Source organism: Engraulis encrasicolus, chromosome 17 (assembly GCF_034702125.1).
Source record: "Engraulis encrasicolus isolate BLACKSEA-1 chromosome 17, IST_EnEncr_1.0, whole genome shotgun sequence".
NCBI lineage: Eukaryota > Metazoa > Chordata > Actinopteri > Clupeiformes > Engraulidae > Engraulis > Engraulis encrasicolus.
In genome coordinates this window covers 31440632-31455631 of record NC_085873.1, presented here as the reverse complement: position 1 = coordinate 31455631, position 15000 = coordinate 31440632, and the positions used below count along the sequence as shown (strand labels likewise).

General features: G+C 46.1%; 2 protein-coding genes across 2 annotated transcripts in view; both read right to left on the bottom strand.

Moving 5' to 3' along the window:
- Positions 1 to 2577, bottom strand: part of si:ch211-11k18.4 (uncharacterized) — a 14748-nt gene extending 12171 nt beyond the window's left edge. The window contains exons 1-3 of the mRNA XM_063220638.1: positions 2295 to 2577; positions 1024 to 1135; positions 551 to 644 (exon numbers count right to left, since the gene is read on the bottom strand). Coding sequence (XP_063076708.1) covers positions 551 to 644; positions 1024 to 1135; positions 2295 to 2412 — 324 coding nt within the window. The 5' untranslated portion in view covers positions 2413 to 2577. The remainder of the gene's footprint in view (positions 1 to 550; positions 645 to 1023; positions 1136 to 2294) is intronic.
- Positions 2578 to 3932: 1355 nt separating this feature from the next.
- On the bottom strand, positions 3933 to 13197 carry ypel3 (yippee-like 3). Its single transcript, XM_063221310.1, has 5 exons — positions 12799 to 13197; positions 10879 to 10985; positions 9407 to 9450; positions 8598 to 8706; positions 3933 to 6221 (listed from the first exon to the last, which is right to left on the bottom strand). The coding sequence occupies exons 2-5, from the start codon at positions 10978 to 10980 to the stop codon at positions 6132 to 6134; spliced, it is 345 nt and encodes a 114-aa protein (XP_063077380.1). The 5' UTR covers positions 10981 to 10985; positions 12799 to 13197; the 3' UTR covers positions 3933 to 6131.
- Between the last annotated feature and the right edge of the window lie 1803 nt (positions 13198 to 15000).

Genomic DNA, 15000 nt, shown 5'->3' with positions numbered 1-15000 from the left:
GGCTCTGACTGCTATACCAAAGAGCCAGGCTCTTTGGCATGTTAGTCAGAACACACCCACAACCTTAGTGATGGTCCCTCCATCACACTGCCTTCCCCTTCGGGCAGCGCACCCGTGCGCTTCACACACTCATGGTGTCCCTCACGCAACTGCCCATCATGCTTCTCGCAGCCAGTGTGTCCCATCATCAATGCTTCACCCATCACTGGGGTCCCTCACACCGGGGTCACCAATCCTGGGGGTCCCTCACATGGAATTACGGCTTACACACAATGGGTACGCTTCCGATGGCCTCACGGCAGCCATCCCACTTCTGACACCATTTGTAGCGAAGGGGAGTAGAGTTGCCCAGCTGGGACTCGAACCAAGACCTTCTGGGGTAGTAAACCGGGGCTCTGACCGCTACACCAAAAGAGCCAGGCTCTTTGGCATGTTAGTCAGAACACACCCACAACCCTAGTGATGGTCACTCCATCACAGCATGTATGTACAAGAGAGTGTGTGAATAAGTTTGTGTGCATATGTAGAAGTGTGTGTGTGTATATCTCACGGTGAGAGATTCTCGTTTGCGTCCGCTGGTGACGAAGCTGAAGCCCTGCGTCTCTATGGCAACGCCAGTCCTCTGGATGTGCTCTTCCACATACCTTGAACACACACACACACACACACACACACACACACACACACACGTTGGTTCTGGGCAATCCCAGCATTATGGACATGCCATTTGGACTCAAAATGGCAAAATATGTTGTTACTTTTTATTCTTCTCCAGTATGTAAAGTGTTGTATTTTTTAGAGAGCTCACATATTGGAGAAGTGATGTGTGTGTGTGTGTGTGTGTGTGTGTGTGTGTGTGTGTGTGTGTGTGTGTGTGTGTGTGTACTAGTGAGCTAATGCGTGTGTGTGTGCGTGTGTGTGTGTGTGTGTGTTGGGTTTGGGGCCCTTCCAGATGTCTCTGTCCCGGGCCCAGCCAAAGCTGTCAGCGGCCATGTGTGCGTGTGCGTGTGTGTGTGTGTTTACCAGTTGATGAATGAGCTCTTCCCAGCTGAGTGGTTTCCCATCAGCATCACCGTGATCTTCTTACGAGGAGCCAACAGACTCACCCCCACAGACTGGGCGATGGACACCAGACCTACACAGACACAATACATCGAAAATAGACTCCTCACGCATCATGAGAAAACCACTGCATTGCTTTCTTTACACACCAAGACTACTTAATAAAACATAGTTTACCATTATTTAAAAAATATAAAACATCAAAAACAAAAATATTTTATGCAATATTAAATGAACAACAAAACAGTGTTGCTCAGCCCACGTCATTGTAAATTGCCTTTTTTTATGCCTCAAAGTGTGTGTGTGTGTGTGTGTGTGTGTGTGTGTGTGTGTGTGTGTGTGTGTGTGTTTTAATATGCGACCTTGCCTCCTCCACTTGCGCTTGTCTCCTCGTCCCGCCTCCTGGCCCCTCCTCCGTGGAGAAAACGATAAAGTTTCCCAGCTGTCAGCCTAGCCACAACAGCTTTTGAGGGACTGTTTTTCATTCACCATCCCAATTGCAAATGAGAAGAAGACTCTACAATTGAGCTTTTGCAAGATATTGAAATATAATGCTGTTGTCAGTGATGTCATCATGACGAGAAGCAAGTGGAGGAGGCAAGTGGAGGAGGCAAGGTCGCATATTGCAACGCACTCTGTGTGTGTGTACTGCTACAAAGTAGGCTACAAACTGAAGACGGATTTCAAAAGTCACTTTGATGCTGAAGTCAGTGACGTCTTTCAGACGGCGCGCTCTGATTGGCTGCTACAGAGCAGTTTAGCAAGCCGGCTGCTAGCCACGAGCCTGGGATGCCAATGATGGATGATAAGAGCTTTAGCATGACAGCTAAGATAGCTGAACAACAAGCTCGAAGCTTCAATGGCATGTTTACCCCCATCTTCATTTTTGGTAAAGTCAGCATGTAACGAACACTTCCATCTCACTTCAACAATTATATGCGTCTCAAGTAACGGCCGTTTGTCTCGTGATTGTGTGCTGAAGTCACTCTCTGTTTGGCAGCTGTCCAGGTCCAAGTTCCATCAACCACTAAAATGCAGACAGCAGCTAGCATAGCTGCCAAAAATGCGGAGCCACAAGCTGTCATGCAACAGCCCAGACGGTTTGTTGAAAACCACAAATGTAAACACATCCACGAGGCGATGAGCAGACGGGCAGACGGGTGTCAGACCCACACCGACAGTAGTAACGGAACAGATCAGATCTCTCTAATCTAGTAGCGTAGCCTACTCACCGCTTTCGGGGTCGATGTAGAGTTGGTGGCAGTCTCGCAGGATGCGTTCATCGCAGGACACGGAGCCGGAGATGGACTCGGCGTTTGCGGCAGTTCGCTTATTGATCTTCCCCGACATCGCAAAGAGACTTTCGCAAAATCGTTAGAAAAACGTTAAAAACGAGTTTGTCAACTCCAATGTAGGCGTATGCAGACAGATGCTACCGACACAGAGCTTTGTCTGTGTGCACTGATGCTGCCAAAGTTTAAATCGCCCCGGTATGCCCTGTGGAAGTCGGGCCACGTCAACGGATGTTTGCTAAGGTCCATGGGAAATGTGTCCCGTCTGGGGAACAGCTGGTCTGGGTCAGAGCCGCAGGCTATGGCTCTTTGTGCAAGAGCATGATGCAATAGGCTCGCTTGACTGTGGGTCCATTTATTTCTGAAATATATTACATAAAGCATAGAACAAATCTACATATAAATGTCTTTATTAACAAACAATACATATCTAGGTGTGAGAGACAAATACAGTAGCTAATGCAAGTAGGCCTACAGTAGGCCTATATGATCGTAGCCTACTGTGTGTAGGCAGTGTATCAGTCATTGAAAAATATCAATCAATATAGGCCTACATAAAATATAGGCCTACCACTTGATTATAGGCCATGCCTTTGGGTAATAGCATAAACAGATAGGCCCTGCATAGGCCAACTGTAAATAATATAGTATGGATCTAAATGAAAATATGCCGTATGAATATAGGCTAAATTAACAACATACTATATTAGTATCGCCAGAGACAACAAGTTAACAAGTGACTGGTCAACAGGACAGCAGGCTACAGGACAGCATGTAGATCCTGTGTCCAGGAGGCCTAACATACAGACATTCAAGGCCATTTCTGAAAAATCATAAGTGTGAGACGTTGCTTCAGCTTTGATGTTGTGATAGCCAGGCTAGAACCACAGTTTGGAAACAATATCTTAATGCAGAGAGTAAGTGTTCCTCTCAGGGTCACTGACAGCTTTTGCCAGGCCCAGGACAACATAATCTGAATATGCCCCCCATCCAATACATATAGGCCTAAAATGTATGAAAACCTTATTTTGTGCCCTGTCTCTCTCTGGGAACTGATCCCCTTACCCCCTGTAAGCTTTCCTGTTTCCTTTACATTTATTCCTATTAGCATGAAGAAGTAACCACAAAGCTCCTAGAATCTAGGCCCTAGCCTAGATCATTGCCTGGCTCTTGACCGACCTGTAGTTCCATTCAGCTTTCTGAGCTGGGCTCCAGAGCTACACACACACACACACACACACACACACACACACACACACACACACACACACACACACACACACACACACACACACACACACACACACACACACACACACACACACACACACAGGTCTAGGAGCCAGGCTCCCTGAATCAGTCTGTGGTGGAACTATGTGGATTTGCTGCCACCTTGTGGACGGCCATTATATTGCAGCACACAGAAAGTGCTAGAACCCTATCTGACCTGCATGAGACATAACAATGAAAAAGAATGACAATAAATAGCTAAGTTTATGCAACTCTTTTCAAGGATACATGCTGGCAGAAAGTCTAACGGACGTGACATACAAATGTGAACACACACACAAACAGAGGCAGAGATTATAATAGTGCTTTAATGTAAAGTCGTAAGGTTAAAAATACACTTCATGGTCAAAGCATACATAGACATAGACAGAGCTGTGCACACACCCACACACACACACAAGCAGAAGAATACACTCACTCATTCACACACTCACTCACTTACACGCACAGATGTGATAGGAAATATATAGAACTCTAAAAGCTGATCAAATCAAATCTTTACATTTCATTCAGCATTAGCCTATATTTACAATGTGGGAATAAAACACACACACACACACACACACACACACACAAACAGTCACCTTTAGCCTGTATGTACAGCACAATGCGCGCACACACACACACACACACACACACACACACACACACACACACACACACGCACACGCACAGACAAACACACTCAGACACCTACCAACGTGCTTTAGGTGTAGATGAGCAATTCAGCATGAGACAATCTAAGGCCACAAACACACACACACGCACGCACATACACCAGCCACCCAATACCAACTAATGCTGCCAGCTTTGCACATGGGCCCTCTGTACATACAAACACAGAGACACACAGTGTGTGTGTGTGTGTGTGTGTGTGTGTGTGTGTGTGTGTGTGTGTATGGGAGCGTCCCCTGCCCTACTTGTGCCGAATGGGTCAATTACACATTAGTGACATTGATGAAGGGGAGTATTCAGCTCCAAACACACACACACACACACACACACACACACACACACACACACACACACACACACACACACACACACACACACACACACAGCATAAAAACAGTCTTTCAAGCTCACATGTGCAATAAAATTCCTCCTTTTTTTTTACAAATCTTAGTATTCTCACACACTCACACACACACACACACACACACACACACACACACACACACACACACACACACACACACACACACACACACACACACACACACACACACACACACACACACACAACATGTGTTATTCTAAACTTTTCCCCCCCTAAAATCACCCTCAAAACAGCGGAAGGGATTCATGCTGTAAAGATTGCTGTGTGTGTGTGTGTGCGTGTGTGTGTGTGTGTGTGTGTGTGTGTGTGTGTGTGTGTGTGTGTGTGTGTGTGTGTGTGTGTGTGTGTGTAAGAGAGAGAACGAGAGAGTCTGTGTGTGTTTGTGAGAACACAAAAAGGAAAATCGTCTAAGCTGTACAAGGTTCGTATACACACACACACACACACACACACACACACACACACACACACACACACACACACACAGCGCTCGTGCACACGCAGAAGAGATAGCAAAAACACATCGGACAGCGTGGAGAATTGCATGGAGAGGGGCATGGCCAGTCACCATGGCGATGATGGGTGGGTGGAGCTTTTTTCTAAGAGGGCATAGCTTAGCCAAATATCTGTCCACAAGAGAGGCATAGTTTACATCGAAGACGTTTGTAGGTATATATATATAGAGAGAATAAGTTCCATCTGTGGGGTAATAAAAATCTTCAGGAGATCATCCGTATCCAAAATGGAAAACTTGAGGTGAAGACAGAGGGTCCAAGGCACTCTGAAGTCCATTAAAAGTCCTTCATTTAGGCATGGACATCGTATTTATCCATTTGTCCAAATGAAGGACTTTTAACAGACTTCAGAGTACCTCGGACCCTCTCTCTTCACCTCATGGTTGTAGGTATGTTGATGAGGGGGTGTGGCTTTATTGATGAGGTGGCATATCTGTCCTTGTGCAAGGTCACCTGCTGCGACGAAGGGGAGTGGTTATGTTAATGAGGGAGGTGTGACCAAAACACCATATTTGTTCCTCACTGCGTGATGATATTGAAGGGGTATGGGCTCATCGGCACAAATCTGTCACGTCTTAAGCAAGGTGATGTGGTCTGTTCTGGTGGGTGTGTTTGTGTCAGGAGGGGGGGTATATGTTGATAAGGGGGCGTGTTCGTCCTTATCAGAGGCAAGGCTGCGCCTCTAGGGGGTATATGTTGATAAGGGGGCGTGTTCGTCCTTATCAGAGGCAAGGCTGCGCCTCTAGGGGGTATATGTTGATAAGGTTGCGTGTTCGTCCTTATGAGAGTCATGACTGCAGCTCTGGTGGTGGGCGTGGTTATGTAGATAAGGGGGCGTGTCCATGCTGATGAGAGGCAAGGCTGCGGTTCGGGTGGGCGTGGTAATGTTGATCAGGGAGGGGGGGGGGGTGTCTAGTCCCAGCCGTTGTCCTTGATCATGTGAGACAGCTCGATGATGAACTTCCCCTCCTTATACTTCTGGCTCAGCTCAAACGCCTGCTCCTGTAACACACACACACACACACACACACACACACACACACACACACACACACACACACACACACACACACACACACACACACACACACACACACACACACACACACACACATTTGAACTACTTCATTTATGTCCGCAATTCATAATATGTACATATGGACATAAATGTTACAGATACAATAATGCTAAGTCACAATCCAATGTGGCTCTCAAAATAAAAGCAGTTTTGAGGATACAAACAACACCTCCTTCTCCAAATATGACGACTACCAATAATGGAGGATATTGAAGAATATTTGGCTATTTGCTGTGCCTTTGCTTTCGGGAAGCCAACCATCCTTGTGCGCTATTTTGATACTCGATATTAAACATAAACACATTATCAGGATCACTTCTCGAAGCTTCTTGCTTGCGTTAACGATGGCAATTACAACGGGTGTGCGGCATGAATTTAGAGCAGTTTGAAGGAGCTCACAACTCCGGTCTCAGCATGTACGCCATATTGGAGACGCGCGCGCACACACACACACATTTATAAAGTTGCATCATGTACACCAGAAACGACCTACGCTACCTGAGAAGCTGAGGTCGCTGAAGAAGTTTCACCATGAATTTTTCGCTTTATTCACTCTAAACGTGACATTGACGCGTGTGTTGACATTGTGTTGACATTGTGTGTGTGTGTGTGTGTGTGTGTGTGTGTGTGTGTGTGTGTGTGTGTGTGTGTGTGTGTGCAGTGTTTAAATTGGCTTTTGGGAGGTGGGGGAGCCCTTCACTCGCGGTTAACATCGCCCCATCAGGCAAATACATGTATTCTATGAAGTTATTGCCCATAATTAATATCATACATAAATCAATGTATTACTCAGTTATGAGAAAAACAGCAAGGTACCCTCATTCCCTCTTCACTGTATTAGGTTGCTAAAAAATAGGAACAGTTAGACCTGTATCACACCTGATACATTTATGTAGCCTACCTTTTAATATTCTCTCCTGTCAGTTGGCAACAGTATGCTATTGGACTGTCAGTACAGGGGCAAAAAAGTTTTAATTCTGACCACCATCACTGCACCATCAAGCTACAAAGGTGTAGACCTGAGACTAGAACTCATATTATTTGATGTGAATAACAATTTGTTTTAAAAGATCATATGATTGATTTTAATTCTCCTATAATGTCCTGGGTTTAGCATGCATTTGTTAGCACGTTTTATGCCTAATAAGTAATAAAAATAAGTAAAAAATGTATGCTTAGGCTATGCTGTTCTATTACAATGCGTGAAAGTGTGCACTGTCATTTTAAATCAGGCGGAGTCAGCAGAGAATCTTCTCACTCAGACACGTCTTTTCTTTACACATTGCCCCTTTGGCTGACTGATTATTTCAGTAGTATAGTTAGTTCAGCTATCTCGCTCCGTGCATATGTTTTAATTACACTTCAGTCGCATTAAGTAAATGCTTTTTTGCAAAGCAATAACTTTGGCAAAAGGCGGCAATAGATTGGAACTTGCTGCAGCAATTCTAGCGCGAGAGAGACGGTGCACTGCTCTACACGCAACGCTAGGATGGACACGCAGGAATCCCGTCATTTGCTTACTGTCTAAAAACTTTGAATACGTTCCTGGCATGTTTAAGCCCACATAAAAGTAACCTGCAACCAAATGGCTACACATTCTGACAGAACAATGGACGGAAATCCCAAACTTGATGTTGATTTTCTCACATTAACAAACTGCTGTTAAAGTAGTTACACCAAGCTATTCTGCATGACTGTTTGGTTAACTTTGCCTGAAAGCTAGCCGATATCAAATGAAATGACAGCTTACCTCCGTTTTGTAAAAGGCATTGTATCTAGCCTACTAACTTTGCACATTGAACATGAAAGCATGGAGGACAGGCTTGAAGTAGTGACATACTCGAAGCGGAGTAGTTCAACTGTTCTAGCTGTGAGAAAGAGCAAGCGCTCCGGACCGCTCAACTGTTGCAAAGTTGCAACGTTGCAAACTCAAATTGTGGTGTCTCGCAGCGCATGTGCAGAATGCAGATGCATAATAACTGAAATAATGCGGGAGTCCCTTAATCTTATTTCATGTTGCTATCATTGGAAAACTTTCATAAAAATATGATATTTCAAGAAGAGGTGAAAATATGAACTGTGAATACACCGAGGGTGGGGCAGCAGGAGCGCAGCTCCGTTTGGCTGTCCCTCCGAGATGAGGAGGCGGAGCTGCGCTCCGGAGGGCTCCGCCCCAATTTAAACCCTGTGTATGTGTTACATACTTCCAGGCCAGAGTCATGTGACAGCTGTCACATTATGTGTGTGTGTGTGTGTGTGTGTTTGTGTGTCTGCGTGCGCACGCGAGTGTGTGTGCTTACATATTTCCAACCCAGGGTGGTGTGGCAGCTCTCACAGTAGATGTCTGCTACAGCGTGAAGGCCAGTCAGCAGCAACCTCTCCTCTGATGGACCACAACCTACGTTAACACTGCACAAACACACACACACACACACACACACACACACACACACACACACACACACACACACACACACACACACACACACACAATTAGCTTTCCTCTGATGGACCACAGCCTACGTTAACACTGCACAAACACACACACACACACACACACACACACACACACACACACACACACACACACACACACACACACACACACACACACACACACACACACACACAATTAGCTTTCCTCTGATGGACCACAGCCTACATTAACACTGCACACACACACACACACACACACACACACACACACACACACACACACACACACACACACACACACGATTAGCTTTACTCTGATGGACCACAACCTACATTAACACTGCACACACACGCGCGCACACACAGTTGAGGTAAGGAAAGCCGGATCGATTTTCATGTGGGATGAAGGCAAGAAATTGATTGTCTCGAGTTTTTCAGCATACTTCTTCTGTCAAATAAAATCTAGTGAATATAGTTCTACTGTATTCATCTTGTAATTCCAATAGGAAATCTTGTGCCAGAAAAGTGTTTTGAGCCCAGAAGAAGCGAAATCTTACATGACGCAACAGTTTCTCGTAATCCCAAGTTCAGATTCATGAAATATAGTGTTTCAATCGACCCGGCTCTTCCCTTCCCACACGCGCACACACACACACACAGCTGAGGTACTCACACAGAGTTGAAGAGGTATGCTCGGCCCTGGCTGCCTTGAAAAGACTGAAAACACACAGAGAAGCATTGCGTTAGCCTCATTATCATCGACTTTCAAATCTCTTCGAGACTTGGTCTGATCAAGAGCATAACAATTAACATTTCCCAAAGGGCATAGTTGACCCGCCTCCCTTGGTTTGCTAATAGAGCTTGAAAGTCCCGCCCCTTAGTTCCGCATTTCACGGGACCTAAGCTGACCATCTAACAACATGGTAGCGAGTAAATATCTTCCGATCTCAGTCATTACATGCGCTGGGCTACAAATATGCTGTTTAAAAGGCTAGATAAAGATTATTCATGCAGAAGTATCAATGTTTTGTTCCGAGGCCGTCTGCATGAAAAATGTTTCTAAAAAGTTTAGGGGTTCATAAGAAAAATTAAAAAAAATATCAGAAACAACATACCGTAATTGGAGCTTGTGGCACAACTCGGAGGGGATCGAAATATCATTTTAATACCACCATTGGATTACATGCTACAATTTTCGGCTTAAGGTCCCATGAAATCGGGGGAAGTGACGTCACTTTCAAGCTTTATGGTTGTTTGCTTCCTGACAAAGTGGGAGGAGTTCCCTATTTTTCGGGAGCTCAGAAAGTACTTGCATTGCTCTTGACCTGACTAGTAGCAATGCTGAAGGTGTTGTGTCACTAGTAGGGCACCGTCTGGCTAGCATTGCATTACACTCCAAATCTGCACTAATTATAACACTTAACATTACACAGAGAACCACATTACACTACAGAGAAGACAATACACAAAGAGGACCCTCAGTTATACACCTGCACTGTTGGTCACTAGGGTCAATGGAGAAGCATTTGCTGGTCATTCCAAACGTCAAAACAAAGTGTGGAGAGGCAGCCTTCAGCTCCTATGCTGCAAAGCTTTGGAACCAGCTTCCAGGTGATGTAAAACAAAATGCACTATTGATAGCTTTAAATCTACACTCAAGACGAAGCTGTTCTCAGATGCCTTCCCCTAGCAGGTCTAAATATAAAAAATATTTTTTTCTTTTTTTATTTCTAATTATTTAATGTTGTGTCTTGTTTCCTTTCTTTTTACTTTCATTTTTGTGAAGCACATTGAGTGTTCCATTCTGACAGCTCAACGGTCAACAAGTTGTAGCGGCGAATCACAGCGATTCAAATTTTTGCTTTGTTCATTTGATTGGCCACTGCAGGCGAAAATCACTCCTTGGTTGGAGGTTTTCACTTCATGTTGTCCCTGTTTGCTTGCTCATAGCCCCACTTTGCTTCCCTCACATAGGAATGAAGGGCAAACTTCGCTCCTCTTTGTCAGATGCGTGTGCATGTGTCCCTGGTGTCCCTATTTGTGTGTGTCAACAAAATATGTCATTTTGTTATCTTTCTTTATCTCCTTCTCTCTCTCTCTCCGTCCCTGTCTCTCTCTGTCTGTCTCACACACATACACACTCACCTTTGAGATAAGGTCATCATGATTGGCCAGATGGGCTCTGCAGTGGACGCAGCTGTAGCGCCGATGACACGAGTCCAGATAGGCCTGAAACGTCTTCACCATGGCGACTGTAGAACACACACACACACACACACACACACACGTTAGCTCACTACACACTCTTTTATGGGACAGAGTTAGCTCCGCCTACACATGCCTACTCATACACATACACACACACACACACACACACACACACACACACACACACACATGCTAGTGTAACAGAGGCTGACTAGCACAGAGTTGGCGTGGAACGTTGGTAAAACATCATACAGTCTCGTGCCGTTGGGCCGAGACTAGTCTCTTGGCCCAACGGTATCGTACTGTGTCTCCCATTGCCGGACCATTGTAGTTGACGAGGTTGCACGTTCGATCCCCGAGGGGGGTGAACAGGTGCAAAATGACACTAGCGTACTACACACTCTGTTATGGGACATAGTTAGCTACGCCTACACACACACACACACAAGTTTTCTATATTCGCAAAATTATACATAATATTATTGTACATCTCCAAATTCTGAGCAAAACACCTGAGCAGACTGTTGCCATCCAACCACACAAACAACTGCCCACTCCCATGTGGCAACCCCCCCACCCACACATACACACACAGCACACAGACACGGTGACACACACACGCACACACAGCTGCACACACGGCACGTACGCACATGACATGCTCTGTTGTTCCCACTGCACCACACTCAGGTGTGTGGTTATTGTTTTGGAGGCTGTGTTACTCCATTTCCTGGTTGAATAATCTAGTGTGTGTGTGTGTGTGTGTGTGTGTGTGTGTGTGTGTGTGTGTGTGTGTGTGTGTGTGTGTGTGTGTGTGTGTGTGTGTGTCGTATGTAGTGTAGTTGTGTGTACATGTGTGTGTGTGTGTGTGTGTGTGTGTGTGTGTGTGTGTGTGTGTGTGTGTGTGTGTGTGTGTTTCCTGGTTGAATGATCTACCAGGGCCATTCTCAGATGACCCAGTTCCACTGGCGCACTCTCTCTGGGGGTGCCTGTGTGTGTGTGTGTGTGTGTGTGTGTGTGTGTGTGTGTGTGTGTGTGTGTGTGTGTGTGTGTGTGTGTGTGTGTGTGTGTGTGTTTGTGTCTGCAGTCTGGTGACTGCTGTTCCATATATGGCACCTCACAAGGCGAAAGATAGCATGTGTGTGTATTTAAGTGGATTGTGTGTGTGTGTGTGTGTGTGTGTGTGTGTGTGTGTGTGTGTGTGTGTGTGTGTGTGTGTGTGTGTGTGTGTGTGTTGCAGTCCCATATAAGGAGGAGGAGAGAGGGAGAGAGGGATAGAGGGAGAGAGGGAGAGAGGGAGAGAGGGATAGAGGGAGAGAGGGAGAGAGGGAGAGAGGGAGAGAGAGAGCGAGATATCGAGATCGCCACTCTGCCTGTCTATGTTTACCTGAACCATTACACTGTAGTGGCCTGAGCTTTGTAATGAGTATCATCACCAGCACTGCAAACCACACAGATATACACACACACACCAGCCACCCTAAAGGCCCTACCGTACATTCCCCATCCCCTCACACACACCACCCAACACCCCAGACATCAACCTCCACAGACGTGTCATGTCATGTCTATCGGCCCAGAACCCACGCCAGTGCGCTCGTGTCTCTGTGTGTGTGCCAGCTAAGCGCGCCCATGCACGGTGGCACCAAAACAGTCAGCGACAGCCCTTCGCTTCGTTCCCGCTCGACATTCCTGCAATTCTTGCAGCCTGATGTAGTGTGTGTCTGTGTCTCTGTGTGTGTGCGTGTGTGTGATACACCAATGGAGAACGAACGGACATGGCTGGCTAATGGATCACTAACACCAAATCCGCTCCAGCCAGAAACTGCGCATCCGGGTTCGGTGTGCACGACTTACCGACTGGCGGGGGCGTCTAGACAGTTTGGAAGAAGGAATCGCAGACAGCTGCCGAATCCGTTGGTCGGTTTAATAAACCAGAGACATCCGAATCAGGCGGAAGCCCAGAATAGCTCGCTCGCTCGCTCTCCGCAATGCACGCGTGGACGAATGCGCACTACCAAACAAACAAGCCCGTGCTGCAGTCTGCTTGTCTGTCTGCCGTTCGGTTCGGCTGTCCGCCTGTCTGTCTGCTGCCCCCCTTTCGGTGGTCACGCTCAGCAGTGGCTAAAAGAACGTAAAAAGCAGATAATCGTGCGACAAACGACACAAAGGAAAATTATTCGCATTAAAAAACTCGCTGTCAAGTCGTTGCTTTGTTTACAGTCCTTGAGCGCGCTGTATCTGTCTTTGAGGAAGTCTCATTTACGTCACGCAGTGCAAAACAACATTACAACAGCCAATCACAGGTGGCGAAGGCGGGAGCGAAATATAGGTCAGCCAACCAGGTGGACCCGAGAGATGTTGAAACTCATCCGAACTTCAATGTCATGCCTTGGCTTATGCAGACAGTAGGCCTATACTGTAGGCCTATATTATATTATATTATATTATATTATATTATATTATATTATATTATATTGGGAGAGAGAGATGGAAGGATAAGCAAATGACCTAGGCCAGACCCAAACCCCGGTTCCCCGGCCTTGCAGTAGGCCTATACGTTGCCTCAGCTGATTGATCCATGGCCAAGGCCAACATTGGTTAAGGTACAGCACTTCTGTGTCCTCTTGACCTAGACTTATCAGCTAGTCTGATCTGAAACATGCACTGGGAAGATGAAATGAAATTTAGAAAAGCAAAGTGGAGGCAAGAGTGCGGACATTCAATTTTATTTTCATTATTGTTTGACCCTTTTGTCCAGCACCTGCAATTTGGGTGTGACTGTGAGCATACCACTGGGCCCTACCTTTACTTGATGGTTGTCCGGCTCTCCCAGTTATAACAGTCCCAGTCTGACAAAGGGCTGCAGGTGGACAATTGATATGGGATTCCAACATACACCCTTCCGCTCCAAAGACCCAATACATTTAGAGGCAGAGGTTCTCAACATTTTTTTTTGGAACAAACGCCCCCTAGACCTCATTGTATGCCTCCCAAGTTCCAATAAGGCCTGTAGGGCCCCAATTCAAACCTGCCTCTCTCTGCTCCAAAGACCCATGTAGGAGACCCCAACGTGGTGGTCCAGGAGCTTCTCAAGTGCGCCTCGAAGTGATACGACAAGCCTTTCGTCTTTTTTCCGTAGGTTCTTGCTTATTTTCATGGTGGATGATTTTTAATGAACAAATTGCCCTCGGGTAGCCCTCTGACCCAGAAAGGTTGAGGAACCCTGCCCTATGGGATTCAAACTTGCAAGCTTCTGCTCCAGAGTTCCCATATGGGATTGTGGAGACACTTTATTTTAAGAGGGTTTTAATTAAAGTGTACGCTCCCGAAGCCTCATACAGTATCGGCAGTGCTGAGATATAGGTCTGGACCTTTAGCTCGGCTGTATCGCGCTGTGTCTCCCATGCTCTTACTCCCATGCTCAAACTGGAGTGTTGATTGGCAGGTGGCAGGTTTGAGCCCTGAGTGGTGAACTAGTGCAGATCAGCTCAGTCAGTTACACCAGAGATTCTTGGTATAGTATCGAGATATGCCAACATAATAGGTTTCTATGGGCACCTAACGTGACCAGGTTCCGGTCTGCCTAAAGGGGCATGTCATAATGCTCCTAGAATGAATAGAACAGTCCTTAGGTCTGCCTAAAGGAGGATTCCCCTCCCCCCTTCCCCTTGCGACAGAACCTGGAAACAATGGGCCAGCGGAACCTCTCTCTTATCTACTCTCTCTGGTTACACTGGTGCAGTAGACCCAGGATGGGAGTGAGGTTTAGGGGGGTGAATGCCACAGATATTTCGGTGGTAGAACGTTTGTTAACCTCCCTCCCGAAGCCGAAGCCTCATACTGTATCGATAGCGGCGAGCTGGTCTGGACCTTAAGCTCAGCGCAGATCACCTTAGTTACATTAGGTACAATGGAATAACTGATGTAATAACATGTAAGTACAACATGTTATTGTACGTATCACACTCACACTGTGTATTTTTGTGTATACCGTACACACAAAAGGTAGCCTGATTATCATCGACTTTCAAATCTCTTCCAGACTTGGTCTGACCA

What these genes read in the sequence shown, in the direction of transcription:
- ypel3 (XM_063221310.1), bottom strand. Translation starts at nt 10,980, where the DNA reads ATGGTGAAGACGTTTCAGGCCTATCTGGACTCGTGTCATCGGCGCTAC. An exon ending in ATGATGACCTTATCTCAAAG is followed by an intron (nt 9,451 to 10,878) that starts GTGAGTGTGTAT and finishes GTGTGTTTTCAG; the next exon opens with TCTTTTCAAGGCAGCCAGGG. An exon ending in GCATACCTCTTCAACTCTGT is followed by an intron (nt 8,707 to 9,406) that starts GTGAGTACCTCA and finishes GTGTTTGTGCAG; the next exon opens with TGTTAACGTAGGTTGTGGTC.